The 17,430-nt window shown below is 44.9% G+C and overlaps 2 protein-coding genes across 5 annotated transcripts in view; one reads left to right on the top strand and one right to left on the bottom strand.

Moving 5' to 3' along the window:
• Positions 1-8,993, top strand: part of DENND11 (DENN domain containing 11) — a 48,056-nt gene extending 39,063 nt beyond the window's left edge. The window contains exons 8-9 of the mRNA XM_061165943.1: positions 152-220; positions 2,740-8,993. Of these exons, the coding sequence (XP_061021926.1) occupies positions 152-220; positions 2,740-2,935 (265 nt within the window). The 3' untranslated portion in view covers positions 2,936-8,993. The remainder of the gene's footprint in view (positions 1-151; positions 221-2,739) is intronic.
• A 4,973-nt stretch (positions 8,994-13,966) lies between these two features.
• AGK (acylglycerol kinase) overlaps positions 13,967-17,430 on the bottom strand; it is an 87,687-nt gene continuing 84,223 nt past the window's right edge. For all 4 annotated transcript variants that reach the window (XM_061165944.1, XM_061165945.1, XM_061165946.1 and 1 more), the window contains 2 exons: positions 16,311-16,395; positions 13,967-15,023 (listed from right to left, as the gene is read on the bottom strand). In XM_061165944.1, the coding sequence (XP_061021927.1) occupies positions 14,886-15,023; positions 16,311-16,395 (223 nt within the window). In that variant the 3' untranslated portion in view covers positions 13,967-14,885. The remainder of the gene's footprint in view (positions 15,024-16,310; positions 16,396-17,430) is intronic.

The following is a 17,430-nucleotide window of genomic DNA, read 5'->3' as shown; positions in this document are numbered from 1 at the left end:
TGGCCGGGGCAGGGATGGGGGTGTTGCCCTGGGTTTTCAGCCTTCTTCCTGGGAGGTAGTGGCCCATGCAGATGCCCGCCCAGTGACCTAGCCTGGGGCCTGGGGTCCTTGTAGCTGTGCCAGAAGCTGATGGTCGTCTCCTTCCCAACAGGCAGATGCTGTTATATTCCCAGGAGGTGGAAGAAGATTATAACCCTTGTGAAGAGGACCTCTTTGTGCTGTAAGTCAGCCTAGTGGTGGTCATGGGCCTCCCTGAGGGTCCCTTGGCGCTTGACGGCTTTAGCCTGGATCCCTCCTGTGTTGGGCTTCGCTGGTGGCTCAGCGGTAAAGAATCCGCTCGCCAGTGCAGGAGATGCGGGTTCGATCCCTAGGTCGGGAAGACCCCCTGGAGGAGAAGTGGCAACCCAACTCCAGTATCCTTGCCTGGGAAATCCTGTGGACAGAGGAACCCGGCAGGCTACAGTCCACGGGGTCACAGAGAGTCAGACACAACTTAGTGACTCAACAACCACCACCTCCTGTGTTACATGCTGCAGTGCAAGGATGCCCTTCATTGCCCTTAGAGCTGGGTTTCCTCCACAGTCAGCCTGAGCCCCGAAATGCTGTTAGGGGGGCCCAGAAGAGTTCAAGAGCAGGGAAGGGTTATTAAGAGAAATGGGAGCCCCAGGAGTCGTCTTCCTGTTGGTCATTTACACCCAGATGTCCGCTGCATACAAGCTGTCTCTCAGGATGCAGGGGCTTGTCATCCATTGCTGCCTTTGAATAGAGCACTTCCTTATATGGAGTATTATGGGATTATCAGAAACTTAACTCTTGAATGACATTTCTTCCACCACCAGAGCGGCTGGTGGTTGGGGTCTGAGCCATGGCCTCCTCAAGGCATTGATTTCATTCATAAGTATCTGTGTGAAATAGTGCCAGGTGATAAGAACAGAAGTGTAATTGAACCGGAAACAATTCTGCCAGCCACCTGCTTGGTCTTCCTACTTGGGATGGGGAATAGCTCTTGCAGTTAGAACTGTTTCTGCCTTTGATATTGGCTTTGAGCATCTGCCTGCAATGTAGGAGACCTGAGTTCAATTTCTGGGCCGGGAAGTTCCCCTGGAGAAGGAAATGGCAACCCACTCCAGTATTCTTGCCTGGAGAATCCCATGGACAGAGAAGCCTGGCAGGCTACAGTTCATGGGATCGCAAGAGTCGGACACAACTTAGCGCTGTCTTTTAATGTTGCAACAAAGGTGCAGTACTTTGATTCTGATCAAGTATACTTTCTAATGTGTACCTGCTGTTGAGATGTAAAAGTATCTGGAAGCTGAGCAGAGAGCCAGCAGTCTCGTCAAGGCTTTTGAACGTCTGTCTATTGAATCTGAAATCCCTGACTGCCCAAAGCTGCTTGGGGCACTGAGCACCTTGCTCTGTGGAATACAGATGTGAAAAGTCTAGACTGTTAACGTTATCAGACTATATCTGAATATGGCGCATATATTCATATAGTACTATAAGTCAGTGACACTCAGATAAGCTCTGTGCAAATTAAAACAAAAAAAGCCATCAAAGTACTGATTTCTCACATAATTCCACAGTGGTAAGAGAACAGACTGTACGATTTCAATACCTTTAGACCATGAAATTTTTGCACCTTGTTTTATGTCCCTGGATATGTTCCAGTGTCTCCTGGTTTATAGTCTGTGGGAACTTGAAGTGAATTTGTATCCTACTGTCATGTGAAAATTGTGTAAATTTTAATTACGTTGAATTGGTTCTTAGCTTTTCTGGTCTACTATATTCTTGTACTTTTCTGTCTGTTCATTCTAGTAATTTTTGAGAGTTTGATACTGAAACTCCAACTAAAAATGTTAATTTATCTGCTTAAAAAAATAATTGTAATATATAGTAGAACTATATGTAAGTTCCACTTACATATAGTTACATATAGGACCTATATTTAAGTTCCACCATAGTGGAACTTTGTTCTGTGTTTTCTAGGTCTCCTATAAATGTTTATCATACTTTCATAATTTCAAAAAGAAAAAGCCATCTGAGGAACACACAGTTATACACAGATGATGGTGCGCTGTGGAGATATCGGTCCCTCTGCCTGGCTCCCCCTTCTCCATCACTGCCCGCCCCCCGGGGCTGGCTTCTGACTCCCCAGTGCCTGCCCCAGTACCTCTGAGCTCCATCTTTTTTGCGTGGTTAGCTCAAGGGCTAGAGAGTCATTTTAAGAGTCAGAGTCCTTCCCTGCGTTGGGAAGCCTCGCCTCTTGTCACTGGCTTTAATTACCCACCCAGGGCTTTGAAGGTAGATTTCAGTTTCTCACATTAAGTCTTGATCTCAGAACTGCATTATCAGGTTTTTTGCTTTGTTTTAATATTTCTCTTCCCTTTAGGACTAAGCAGAAAGAGAGGAACATAGTTCATGGGGCCTCTCTCTACAGCTGTGTTTAAACCTCTAGTAACCTTCCTGTAGATTTCTGGCAGGCAGGCCATCACTCACTCAGAGATATTGCTAATCATAGAATGGCTTAACACCAGTTCTTTGCTGACCTAAGAGGCACTTGAGTAACTCTTTTAACTTTTATCCTGTTTTCTTCTTTTAAAAGGCTTGTCTGACTTTTGAAACCATTTAAACGTATAGTGAGCAAAACAGTATAGTTTTGGTTCCCCATGTGTGGCTTACTTGGTAAACTTTTGTGCTTTTTCTGCCCTCCCTTTTCCATGTCTTGTCTTGTGAATGCAGGTTTTTCCTTGAGCAAAACAACCGGATATTTCAGACTTTGTTGGAGGTGTCCGCCAGTCAAGACAAAACTCTGACAGCTGAGCATGCCCGGGGCATGGGTTTAGACCCCCAAGGAGACCGGAGCTTTCTTATGGACTTGCTGGAGGCCTACGGCATCGATGTCATGTTGGTCATTGACAACCCCTGTTGCCCATAGGAAGGATGAGCTGCTATCACGTGGGGATGGCCTGATTTCTGATTGACACACAGGAGTATTTATACTTCCAACAAATGTAGTTTTTGCATCTCCTTTCTTCCCTTCTTCCCAAGAGGTAAGATCAGAGCGCCTTGATTTTGGAGGTTACTGGAAGCTACCACTTTCCTAGCTGCTGCTGGGTTCAGTCTTGGGAGTTATCAAAGCAGATTCTCTCATCTCCTCGTGATTGACTTGAGGTGAGGGGGGAAGGCCGCCTATCACCAGGAGCTCTGGACACCCTGGCTGGACTGTTGGGAAAGTCTGTCTGGTCTCTGTCATCTGATGTATCAAGAATGAGCCCACAGTCTGTCCAGCGTGGCCTTGCATATCCATCTGCCCAAAGCAGAAGCTAGACCAGATGGCCTTCCAAGGTTTTCATCAGTTCTGGGAGTCTTGTCTTGTGATCAAATTTCCTTTCTGGTTTATTAGAGTAAATCTATGTTTTCTCTGTTCACATAGAGACTTCAGAGTGGGACAAAGGATGTTTTTGTCACCAGGTACGAAGCTTCTCTAGATAGAGGACAGGGAGTGGTGGCTTCTAAGTCAGCTGAAAACTAAAATTGTAAAAATGAAGCCTGGAAACCTTTCCCTAAGTTAACAGTGGCTGCTCCACGTCATAGTTTTGTTTCTCTGATTTCCCTCCTGGGACGGGCTGGCACATTCCTCCAGGCCGATGTCAGCAAGAATGTGTACCAGTTAGGAGCCTTCATAAACAAACTTCTTTTTAGCAGAGACAGCATTCCTCGAGCTAGGCAACTGGGACCAGAGACGCACCAGACTCGTTAGAGGTGGCGTGCCTGCACCAGGGGCGCGGCTGGGAACCCCGTGTGTGAGATGAGTTTCTCTGCTGTGCTCGGACCTGGGATAGCTCCTGTTGGCCCTGCTTGTTCCCTTTGGCTGGGGTGTTCAGTGGACGTCAGCCGCAGTGAGACAACCACAGTTTGTTAGAGAAGCCTGCTCCTGTGAGTCGAGTAGAGGTCTTCTGGGCCAGTTCAGGATTTCGACTTGGGGTCCTGGGTTGTTTGTGACAAATAACTTCTTCCCCTTCACTGTTCCTACCTGACTGTGTTATTGGAATAGCTGTCTGTGTATCTGTGTCCGGGACCAAGTTCTAGCCAGGCTAGTGTCAGAGAGAAATAACTTTCAAATGGATGGATCATGTGTCTTGTCTCGAGACTAGCTTTGTAGGGCTTATTGCTTTATTCAGAACCATTCTCACTGCAGCTCCCTGATACAGAATTCAAGATTAAAGAAGTTCACATGTGGAAATGCAGACATTGACTAATCAAGGGTAGTGTCTTTTATGTAAATATATAAATAAGTTTGGGCATTGAAATGTAAACTGTACATTTTTCTTCTCTGTGGGTTTAGCCATCATTTCAGTAGTATATTTGTTTACAGAAGAAAAAAAGAATCCGTTTAGAAGCTGAAGCTTCACTGCCTTTTTCCTTGAAGAGTGGCCATCTCCTCTTATTCCTGGAGAAGGAGCAGCCTTTGTAACTTGGGTCAAGTAATGGTTACTGTTAGTATTATTGGAAGGTTCAAGGCTTTCTAAGTTGGGATGGGCGGTCAGAAGTAGGGGTGGGGTAAAAGGGAAGGTCAGGTTCTCTTGGAGGACAGAGGCAGGCCCTCATTCTGTGGAATCAGGGAATTTGTTGGGCAAATACTCTTTGTAAGCCCTTCTGTTCTAGAGGGCTTCTGCATGCGAATGCTTTTATTTCTGTGCGATTGTAACTCCAGGCTTAGACGTGCTGATGTACAGGTAATCAGATGAAAATGAGGTTCCTGTATTTCTCTTTGAATGGCGGGCCCAGGGTGCCTCACCCCTTCTTGTAACTCCATGCACTTCTAGGCAGCCGTCCATCTGGCATCCCCTGGGCTGGGAGTGGCCCTGGGAGAGGGTGCACCCATGCGGCGGTGCCAGGTCTGAAGTCTGTATTCGGCTGACTCCAGAGCAGAACTCCTCTGCTACCCCCCGCCACCCCGCCTCCCCAACAGAGTCCTTTGAAGAGGATACCCAAGCGCCGGTCCTTCCCTGCATCGCCAGCTTCCTGGTGAGGCCAGGAATCCAGCGCAGCGCCCTCTGCTGGGCGGCAGAGCACGCTGTTACCCTGTGTTACCCTCGTCACTGACATCCCGGAGAGGAGGATGGAGCCTCTAGGAGTTCACCTTTTGGAGGCTCCCTCCTCCGCCCCCCCACCCCCACCTTCTTCCCCAATCTCTCGGGTGAGCAGCACGCCAGCATCACTTGCTGCCAGGTCTCTGCAAGGGGAATTTGTTGGCGAGGTACCAGGCAGGGCTCCCTGCGCAAGGACAGCAGAAGCTAGGAGCCACCCAGACCTGCTTTTGTGCCACTATGGAAATACTTTCAGAGAAACCATCTGCTTTTGTTTGGAAGTCACTGGTGAATGTCCTTCTCTGTCCTCTGTAGAAACAGGGCTTATTATAATACTACTGTGACCTTCGGGAGCTGGCTGGGAACCTCAGGTGTGGGTACATTGATTGATGGTGACCTTCTGTCCCTCTCAACTCTCAGACCTCCTCCTCCCAACCCTGTGCCAGCTGGCTTGGTCCTTCTGGGGAACTTTAAGCCTGATCTGACGCCAAGCTGTGTGTGTGTGTGTGTTCAGTCATGTCTGATCTGACGCCAAGCTGTGTGTGTGTGTGTGTGTGTGTTCAGTCATGTCCGACTCTGTGTGTGTGTGTGTGTGTGTGCAGTCATGTCCGACTCTCTGCGACCCTGTGGTGTGTAGCCCGCCAGGCTCCTGTGTCCATGGTATTTATCAGGCAAGAATACTGGGGTGGGCTGCCATCCCTCCTCCAGGGGATCTTCCTGACCCAGGGATTGAACCTGGCTCTTGAGTCTCCTGCACTGGCAGGTGATTCTTTACCCACTGAACGAAGCTGTGAGCCATGCCCTAAGCTGGAAACATTGCTACCTTGAGAAGTGGGGGCCACCGGGTCATCCTTGGATGAAGTTAAAAGAAATTCTAGGTGGTCAGAGTCCTTGTGGGCCTAGAATCCAGGCTTGGAGTTTGCTGATGTCTAGTCAGATATGACAAAGTTCTGACAAAATGGATTTTTTTCACTTGTGCAGACTTGGCAGATGGTACTCTTCAGCCTTGGGGACAATGTCCAGTTGTCCTCTGGGTTAGGACTCTTCTAAAGGAGTCAGAAATGGTAGGACTTATCTTTCCCCAGACCAGAAAGTATGGGGCAAATAACAGTTCAGAATTGGCTTTGGCTTTTGCTAAGCATGAAGCACCCCTTAGGCCTGGCATAGATCCCTTTTAAGGTAAGTGCCCATACAGTCCTCAGTAAATTATGATTGCTGTGGATTAGGAGGCTGCCTCCGTCAGTCATCATGGCATTGTGTCTTCCATTTGGCTGGAGAAGGGAAGCTGAATTCATTGATACATTGATAGAAATCATTTAGCCTAGGAATTTGCATTTGTAACTTGTTTGTCCCACGTGAAAAAGATGGGAAATTTAAGTATAGCACAGGGTGCAGATCATTCTCAATACCACATGTGAAGAGTCATTGATCAGTGTAACTACCTGTTTTAGCTAGAAGATAAAGGTAAAGATAAATGAAACCATAGCCGAACCACTTTTTCATTCTGGTGGTTATGAGGGCAAACTTGCTATTTGTCTTAATACACTGAAAGCCCTTCAAACAGAGTAAAAAAGATGAGCTTACTCACCTTTAAACCAAGGCCTTTGGGGAAGCTTTTGCAAAGGGCAGTGATGTGAAGTTTTTGTTAACCTTTTAAAGGCAGTACGACCACCCTCCAGGAAGAAGGGGACCTCAGGAACTTGTTTTTGTTTTGAAATGAAACTACCCAGTGGCAAAGAATCCACTTGCATCTCCTGCTAATGCAAGAGACATGGGTTTAATCCCTGGGTCGGGAAGATCCCCCGGAGAAGGAAATGGCAACCCACTCCGGTATTCTTGCCTAGAAAATCCCATGGACAGAGGAGCCTGGTAAGCTACAGTCCATGGGGTTGCAAAGAGTCAGCCCTGACTCTGGACTGCTAAATCAAAGAAGGAAAAGAAACCACAGAGCCCAGGGAATGAACTGAGGTGCTTTCTCCCATCCCAGGAGGATCGTACTCACAGAGGTACGGGAAGCGGGGGGTGCTGCTGAATAAGACAGTGTTCAGGTTGACCGTGAACTTGCCGTGGTGTGATGACAGTTCTCCACCAGGCAGGAAAGTTAGTAATATGGGGACCAGTGTGTGTCAAATGGGCTTTCATCTCCCCACTAGGCTCCTGGCTGTGGGCCTGGACTCTGAAAGGGCCAGTCCTCGGTCTCTCCTCTGCACTCCTGCGGTACCTGTATGTGGTGCCCTGTGGTGAGGCTCCTGCATGGCTGGGGGCGCCTCAGCAGGCCAGCCCACCCCTCTCATTTCAGGAAAGCCCTTTTGTGATTCAGGTGTAGGGGAAGAGGAGCTCAGGGCTCCTTTTTACTCCTAAGTCATGGATGGATTTTTAATATTCCATTTGTATTACTAATATACCTCTGTTCCCAGGAGCTACTAGAGGGCCGAGTGTGGTGGAAAAAGGCTGTGAATTAAGTTAATGTTTTTCTGATAAGAAGTGGAAGTTTATTTTTATATTGATATGACTATGTGATGTATTGAGGATGCACATGTTGAAATGGAAGGAAATGTCAAAACAATAATCCTGGAAGAAATGGGCATATTGCAATTTGGAAGCAGCTGAGACCCCTCCCCCCTTTTTTTGTTTTTTATTTAAATGTTCTGGTGAGTGACTAAGGACTGTCCTGTGAAATCTAACAGCCTTTTGAGGAGATAAAGTTTACAGTCCTGTGGAGGATGACGTACAGTCACCAACCTTAGTAAGACTCTTTTATGAAAGCGGGTGAGTGTGATCAGGCTGATTGCTAGGCCTCTTAACTGGAGGGAGTCAGAGGTAGTTTTATAACTCACTTTAGCTCATTTTTTTGGAGCTGGAATACAGGGGCTATTGGATGAAACTGCACATTTAGAAAGGAAATAATTTTCTAGTACTATACAGAGAACTGATGATGGAGAAGTAAAGCCCTGCTCTCGTCTCTTTAGCATTTATTCTAGAAGCTCAGCACTGAATGGGCTTTTCGAGGTAATAGGATCTCAATTCAGGAAATGTATTTAATCACCATAAACAGATGGGTATGAACCACCTCTCTTTGCTATAGAATGCCTCTTTACACTAACGGTACATCTATTTTGCTAAGGACAGTTGGGGGATGCGGAGGTGGGGTGTAGGGTTTTATGAACTAGCCAGAGATGATCCACAAAATGAAAAATCCACACACAGGTCACTGAGTTATCTGGTTGTCAACATATATCGTTGACATTGGAGTGAAAACTCCTTCCTTTGTCCAAATCAAACAAAGATTTTCAGTCTAGCCCTCCAAGACCAGTGAGGAAAGCTGTAGATTCTGTGCTTTTGAGGAGACTGGGTAGGAGACTTGAGGGGTATGGGGTAGAGGAAAACAAAACGAACCTCCTTTGTACATCTCAGGCTTGTTGGCTAAATTTTTTTTTTTAATCGGTCTGACGAGTAAGTCTTTTCTGAAAAACTTGGGAGACGTTCTGTGTTTTCCAAGTGTAAGATCAGCATAGCCTCCCCGTCGCCTTAAATGTCAAACCCCTATTTTGATTAATATCCCAGTGTAAAAGTCATAGCAATAAGAGAAATGGAATCTAGTTTTGTTTCAAGTCTTTAGCTCCTAGGATGAAATTAGTAAGACAGCTGATACATCTCCCTGAATGTCCTGCATCTGGCTCTGCTGTCCTCTCTCGTCGGTGGTAATCATTTAGAAGGCCTAAGGAAAGCTGGGGTTCATCCCAGCGGGTACATGTTTCTTGAACTGATTTTGTTCTGTGCTACAGATAACATCTGTGTATATCATATCTGTATATATCTGAACCAAGCTGTATGCAGAGAGGTTGATATAACTATATTTACAGAAAACTGTTTTTATGATTAAAATTCACATTTTAACACGAACATGTGTGCTGCACTCCTTCGCCTGGCCTGAGGAAGGTGGTTTGTGATAGGAAGGAGCGGCAGCCACGGGCGTGAGCAGAACGTATGGTGCTGACCTCCCTTAGGGTGACGACCGAGGACACTGCAGAGGCTGGAGCCTGTCCTCCTTGAGGCTGAGGTCTGGATACACACTCTCCAGGTAAGGGAAACCAAAATTGGGAGTAACCATCCCCATTCCGTCAAAAAAGTCAAGACTGCGTGCTCTCAGGCACATAGATGACTTCTGGAGGAGGACCCCCACCCAGACCAAGGCCTTTTTGTTTCACATCTTCTTCCTACTAAAGTTCACTTTAAAACACTATATACTGAGATGCACATACACACACACCTCATTTTTACCCTTTTGGGCAGTTACTTATTTTAAGGCAGTATAGAGTCAATTCCTAACACTGTTATCTCTCTGTTCTAAGCCAGGTTCCTACCTTCTAAGTGACGCGACCACATATTACCTAGCTCCTTGGGTGGTGAGAATACAGCTGATCAGTCGTGTGTGTAAAGCACTGGTGCATAGTAATTACAACCGTGCATTCACACTGGCTGTGGGGTTAAGAAGACTTTATACTAAGCTATATTTAATATAACACATCTGCTCTGTTTTGAATAGAAATGCTGTTGGTTTTTCAGTGACATTCGTCTGACATAAGGTTTGTACTAAATAGAAGGTCGGGGGGGGGACTCAGGTTCTCATTGGACCCCTTTGCATTCAGGTCTGGCTGACTTGGGAGAGTCTGTCATAGTTGTGTTAAACATTCTTTACATGGAGCTTATATGGAAGAACAATGGCAAGAAGGCAATAGATGATAAGGCAGCTGTGTTCTCAGTTAAAAGTTTGAATCAAGAAAACAAAATTTGAACTAGAACATATTTACATTTAAAAATGAATAAAAACACTAATCTGAATTAAATATCCTTCCCCAATCCTATGTTCCATTATTTCTATAGAAAAATTAGAATCACTAAATAAACACATACCTGCTGGTAGTCAAGATTCTGTGCTGGTCTTTGCACTCTGTTATACAACCAGTATATGCCAGATTCTCTTGGCTCATGTAGAGACTGTATTTTCTCACACCACAGCACCCCCTCCCTGGCACATTTGGATCCGTCTGCTTTTTGTTTCATTAGTTTTTGCAAAAGTACAGCTTTTAATGCCACTCCGAAGAACACAGAGGTAAACGGGTAAGCATTATTTTATGGGCTTTTTAAGCTGCTTTTCATGGTCTTTTCATAGCTGCTTTGTAATCCTTTAAGCATGTGGTCTTCCCTCTCCACAAAGTCCTTGGGTGCAAGTATATGCACTGTCCTAAAACTGATCTGCCTGAGAAGTCCGCCAATTCTTCTTCCCCTTTTCCCTTCCTTTTTTTTTTTTTAAAAAAAAAAAAAAGTGCCTTAGGTCTCATCCACCTTATTGCAGTGCATTGCCCTCTGGAGTATTCTATTAACAATGTCATGCAGTTCTTTGAGTTGCATAACAATCTTTCTATCCCATCTGCTTATTTATCTATTTACATCTAAAATGTTAAACACTGTCTCAGCTGTAAATAACATGCCTTTAGGAGGAGACAAGATGGCAGTGTAGACGGGCGTGAGGTCACCTCTTATGGAAACACCAGAATCACAGCTAACTGCAGAACAAACGCTGGAACCCACAAAAAAGATGTCCTACACCTGAAGAGGCCACAATCAAGATAGAATCAAATCCCACATGAACCGGGTGGAGACCCACAAACTGGAAAATAATTATACCGCAGAAGTTCACCCCCAAGAGTGAATGATCTGAGCCCCACAAAGGGCTCCCCAGCCTGCAGGTCTGGTGACAGGAGGAGGTGGCTCCAGAGAATGCAGCTTTGAAGGCCAGTGGGGTTTGACTGTAAGAATTCCACTCTTGGAGGGTAGAGTCTCACGTACATGAGGATTCAGGGAAAAAAAGCAGTGACCTCATAAGAGATTAGGCCAGACTTACCTGCTAGGATTGGAGGGTCTCAGGCAGGGGGCAGGGACAAGGACACTGGTTGTGATAATTCTAGGGAACACTTATCAGTGTGAGCCCTCTTGGATGCCCCCATTTTCTCACCAAGACCTGGCCCCACCCAACAGCCAGTGCTAGGACACCTCAAGCCAACCAAGCAACAGGGCAGGGGCACAGCTCCACTCAGCAACAGACAGCCCGCTCAAAATCCTGAGAAAACAGCTGCCCAATAAAAACAGTCCCTGACATAGCCCTGCCCACCAGAGGGACAAGACCCAGATCCACCCACCTGTGGGCCAGTACCAGCTTCTCTCACCAGGAAGCCTGCGTAAGCCTCTTAGATAGCTGCACCTGGCAGGGGCAGACAGCAGAAGCAAGAACTACAACCCTACAGCCTGCAGGATGGAAGCTACAATCACGGAAAGTCAAACAAGATGAGATACCCCAGAAGAACAACAAGGTGAAGCAGACTGGCAATCTACCTGAAAGAGAATTCAGAGTAATGATATAGTAAAGATGAGCCAGGATCTCAGAAGGGGAAGAAGGCACAGATCAGGAAGATACAAGAAATAGTTAACAAAGACTTAGAAGATTTAAACAACAAAGATGAACAATACAATAACTGAAATGACAAATACACTAGAAGAAATCAATGGCAGAATAAATGAGCTGGAAGACAGAATGGTGGAAATCACTGCCATGGATCAGAATAATGAAGACAAGAATGAGCAGAAGTGAGGACAATTTAAGAGATCTCTGGAACGTTAAATGCAACAACATTCACATTATAGGGGTCCCACAGGAGAAGAGAAAGGAGCCAATTAAATATTTAAAGAGATAATAGCTGAAAATTTCCCTAACATGGGAAAGGAAGCAGTCACTCATGTCTAGGAAGCACAGAGTGCCAGGCAGGATAAACCCAAGAAGGAACATGCCAAAACACATAGTAATCAAATTGACAAAAATTAGACAGAAAAATTAAAATCAACAAGGGAAATGTAACAACATACAAAGGAATTCCTATAAGGTTAGCAGCTGATTTCTCAGCAGAAACTCTTCAGGCCAAAGGGAATGACACAATATATTTAAAGTGATAAGAGGGAACCTACGACCAGGAATACTCTTCTCAGCAAGGCTCTTTATTCAGATTTGACAGAGAAATTGCCTACAGACAAGCAAAAGCTAAGAGAATTCAGCACCACCAAACCAGCTTTGCAACAAATGCCAAAGGAACTTCTCTAGGCAAAAAAGGCCACAACTAGAAACAAGAAAATTACAAATGGAAAAGATCATCAGTAAAGGCAAACACAGTAAAGGTAGGAAATCATCTGTAAATGATTCAAATATTTCAAATATATCAAAACCAGAAATCGTGAGGAGAGCACAAATGCAGGATATTGGAAATGCATTAGAAATTAAAAGACTACCAACTTAAAACATATCATTTATATACAGACTGCTGTATCAAAACCTCATGGGAACGGCAAAAGGAAAACCTACAATAGATACCACACACAAAAAAGGAGGAAACCAAACTCAATACTAAAGTTAGTCATCAAATCACAAGAGAACAGAACAGGAAGGGAAGCCATAAAGTGCACAGATAACCCACGAACTGGAAGAAAATACTTGCAGATGATGTGAACAACAAGAGATTAAGCTTCAAAATTTATAAACAGCTCATGTGACTCAAAAAATGGGGAGAAGACCTAAAAGACGACATGCAGATGACCAAGAAACACCTGAAAAGATGCTTAACATTGCTAATTATAGAGAAACACAAATCAAAACTGTAATGAGACATCACGTCACACCAGTGATAATGGCCATCATCAAAAAGTCTACAAATAATAAATGCTGAAGAGGGTGTGGAGAAAAGGGAGCCCCCCTACACTGTCAATGGGAATGGAAATTGGTATAGCCACTGTGGAGAAGAGTATGGAGGGAGGTTCCTTAAGAAACTAGGGTTATCACATGATCCTACAATCCCATTCTTGGGTGTATATCTGGAGAAAAACGTGGTTGGAAAGGATACATGCAGCCCAATGTTCATTGCAGTGCTATTTACCATAGCCAAGACATGGAAGCAACCTAAATGTCTGTGGACAGATGAGTAGGTAAAAGAAGATGTGGTACATACAGTAGAATTATTACTCGTTAAAGAGAATGAAATAATACCATTTGCAGCAACATGGATGGACCTGGAGATTATCATACTAAGTGAAATAAGTCAAAGACAAAGATCATATGAAATAAGTTAAAATACAAACTTATATACAAAACACAGACCCACGCAGTGAGAGAACATACTTACCATCACCAGCAAGGTGGGTGGGGAGGATAGAGTAGGAGTTTGAGCTCAACTTGTACACACTGCTCTATTTAAAATAGATAACCAACAAGGACCTAATGTTGGTTGGGAACTCTGCTCAACACCCTGTAACAACCTAATGGAAAAAGAATTGAAAAAAAAAAAAAAAAACATACACATACATGCATAACTGAATCACTTCGCTATACACCTGAAACAATACTACTATATAAAATAAAAACACAAAAACAAAAACTTGAGTTAAACTGAAAAAACAAAGGGGTTTTTCAATAAAATCAACTCAGGATAAAGAGTATTCTAATAAAATGCTAATTTTTAATTTTCAAAAATTTATAATATCAATTGCATTTCAATAATTTATAACATTTATTCAAGTTAATTGACACTTGAACTAAAAAAAGTTATTTCCATTTATACTTTTTGTTGGCAAGATGATAGTTCCAATAAAAAAAATTTCAAGCATAAAAACATTACATTATGATAGCATTCTTTGCAGAAAGGGGTATGGAAATACACATATAAGAAAAATCAGCATTTTTCAATGACTAAACAACTTACTAGCTTATTTTTGTAAATGGATGATGAGTGTCAAACTGCTATGTATCTCAATTACACTGAAAATGTTCAAAAGAGTAATGTAACAGTTTTATTTTAAAATATCAATATTTACATGACACTAGAAGGTATGTACTTTGGCAACTAACTTCCCATGAAAAATTTTGGCTGTCAACTTAAAACTGCGAATGGTTACATGATTTTTCAAAATACTTTTAGGAAGTACATGACCAGAATAACAATGTGTGTGGACCACTGCTTTACAGGACCGTCCCATTCAGTTCGGGGGATCTCTCCTAGTAGAACCACTTGGGGAGGGTGGCCGCCTTTTAAAACGTGCAGATTCCTGGGCTCGGCCCTCCAGACCGAGTTACTAGATTCGGGATGGGCCCCAACTAAGTCAATTTTCAACATGCACCCTAGGTGGTTCTCTTGCAAACCGACATTTCAGAAGCAGGGCTGCAGGGTGGAGGGGTGGGGAAAGAGTATTGGACAGTATTTCAGCCATGGCTGAAGAGGGACACACCTCCCCCTATGCTTTTTGCTTGGGCGGAGTTGGAGCTCATCAAGTCGCAGCACCCGTGGAAGGGCCTGGGAGCGGGCGGAGTGGCGGGAAAGCAGGTGGCTTGCTTCCCAGGAAGACCCAGGGCGGCAGCGGGACCCAGCGCAGGAGGATCCTGCTCCCCACCAGGGGGCGCTGTCGAGGTCGAGCCCTTCTCCGGCCACTGCGGGTGGGGATTTCCTGGAACTAGTCTTGGGAAGAGCGGTCTTCACGAGGGCCCGGGCCATCATCGCAGGAGAGTCGAGCGTGCGCTGCTGGGAAGCTGGCTGCAAAGCTGGGGAGCACTGAGAGGGGGACGGGGGCGGGGGGTGCTACTTGCCGTGAACCGGCCCTTGGGGTCCTCTGACAACACTGCGGGGGACAGGGGAGGCCTCGGCTCCCTTTTGGTCCCGGGGTGGGCTGAAGCGCAGTCTCGGGCGCCCACCTGCCGCCCGCTCACTGGGCCGGGCGCTGCAGCAGCTGCCCCCTCCTGCGAGGGTCACAGAAGAACTGCAGTTTCCTGGGGAGCAGCTTCACCTCCACGGGCATCGCTTCGTACTCCTCACTGTCGATGCTGAAGGCGCCCGCGGTGCCCTGTGCAGGGGGAGAAGACTCAGAACAGCTCGCGCCCACAGCTGGCTGGGATTCGTCACACTCTGAGCATCTGGGCAGGGTGTTCGGGAAAACCGCACCCTGAGGATTTAGCTTCATGTTCTTTAAAAAGAGATTTCTGTGCCTGTGTCAGACACAGGGCTGGTTATGGAAATAGGGGGGCTTCCCTCATAGCTTGGTTGGTAAAGAATCTGCCTGCAATGCAGGAGACCTGGATTCAGTCCTTGGGTTGGGAAGATCCCCTGGAGAACGGAAAGGCTTCCCACTCCAGTATTCTGGCCTGGAGAATTTCATGGACTGAATAGTCCATGGGGTCGCAGAAAGTTGGACATGATTGAGTGACTTCCACTTCACCACCATGAAAAAGGTTTAAGTGGCCTCTGCCTCCTCCCAGAGTATTTTGGGATTTGTGAAACAAGGTTATCATTTTCAAATGCTTATTGAAAGACAGGGTCCTGTCATATCTTTAAGGAATTCACTTAAGATGTGTATGTCCTTCTCGGCCCTAATCTTGCCCAAATGAAAAGTGAGCAACACAGCCAGTTCTCTTAGGGAAGCCATTACAGCCCCTTGATTATTTTCATGGTTGTTCTTTAGGACTCGCTTACCTTTATACCGAAGGTATAGCACCATTAATATTACAAATTCTAGAAAACCCTTCCATAACTCATGCGTGTAAGTCAACATTTGCTGTGTTGAAACTATGGTGCCAGCCACTGTGGGGACACCTTCTGTTTTACCTACAGTCCTTTTTGACCACCTTAGTTTAACAGTCAAGTCTTCAGAGGACATCTGTAGTTAACTTTTTCCCCCCACTTATAGGTTATTCCACATAGCTTGGCATTTCCCAGTACAGAAAAATTTACTGTCATCCTGAAAACGCTTCCAGATCATTTTTAAAAAACGTGAAGCTAGAATTCACTATGAACATTTGCAAACTAGAGAATTCTGTGGGTTGTTATAGTAACCATTCGCATAATTTACATTCAGAAAAATAAAAGCTCAGGAAACTGAAGGATCACTTTACAGAACCTTGGCTTGACAACACTGGAAGTCTTCAGGAGCCAAACTCTAAACTTTTGACTCAGAAGGGGCTTTTCTGCCATCTTTTCAGGTCTCCCTTAATATAACCCAGAGCCTGGCACAGCACTCAGCATGTATGAGGTACCTAAGGAAGGGTCTGTTAATAGGAAAGAGGGAGAAATAAAACAGAAAGGAAGACCACAGAGGAGAAGACCACCAGCTGTGGGGCAGCTCACCCCTGCTCACCTCTGGAAGAAGCAAAGTGCAGCGGCTGGCTTGGAGACACTCAGTGCCCTCGACATGCAGCTTGGGATCGCTCACCTTTTTACTTCTGTTGGTACAGGAGAAAGCAACCTTGGAAACCAGTGCTGGCAACTGCACTCGGCTGCCAGAATAAAGCAAGTTCTGCGTGTCTTTGGGTAAAATCAAATACATGGACTCACAGTCTCTTGAACCATGGGGGTTCTGTGAATAATTTTCCCCCCAGTACTTCTTGCTTAGTGTTGAGATACATTCCAGATTGAGAAGGTTTATTTACTGAACAGAACTGTGCATGAAGACTGATTTTTCTCTCAACTGATCTTTAAGTAGTTCCATGTATACCTAATTCTTGGGCTATTTAAAAATCCCAAGTTTAAAAATTGGAATGAAATGAAATACTTTAGAAAAAAGTACTAAACTTTTGATATTTGGTACTTCTTGTGAGTCTGTGACTTGAAAGAGAAAATTTTTTATTCTGATTTAAACTAGATGGATTTATATGAACAACCAAACTTAGCAGCTTTTGTGTAATTCTCCATATTGATATAAACAGTCTACTTGGAATACTGCATCTTGACCTTGACTACATGGCTTTGGAATAAAACTATTAGCCTCTCTACACACACACACACACACACATTTGGAATAAAACTATTAGCCTTTCTACACACACACACACATTTGGAATAAAACTATTAGCCTCTCTACACACACACACACACACCCCTACCCACCCCCACCCCCCATGTATATACACCCTGCAGCTAGTCAGAATCACTGGGAAATGGGTAAAAGCTAATCTATGGAAATCAGTCCATCTTCATCACTAATTGCTGGAGAAGGGATAGGCTACCCACTCCAGTATTCTTGGGCTTCCCTGGTGGCTCAGCTGATAAAGAATCCACCTGCAATGCGGGAGATCTGGGTTCAAACCCTGGGTTGGGAAGATCCCCTGGAGAAGGGAAAGGCTATCCACTCCAGTATTCTGGCCTGGAGAATTCCATGGACTGTACAGTAATTCTATGGACTATATAGTCCAAGGGGTTGCAAAGAGTCGGACACGACTGAGTGACTTTCACATCACTTATCATTAACTAACAATAGT

Source organism: Dama dama, chromosome 18 (genome assembly GCF_033118175.1).
Source record: "Dama dama isolate Ldn47 chromosome 18, ASM3311817v1, whole genome shotgun sequence".
Taxonomy (NCBI): domain Eukaryota; kingdom Metazoa; phylum Chordata; class Mammalia; order Artiodactyla; family Cervidae; genus Dama; species Dama dama.
Note: the sequence above shows the minus strand (reverse complement) of the source record. Positions and strands in the feature narration are given on the sequence as shown.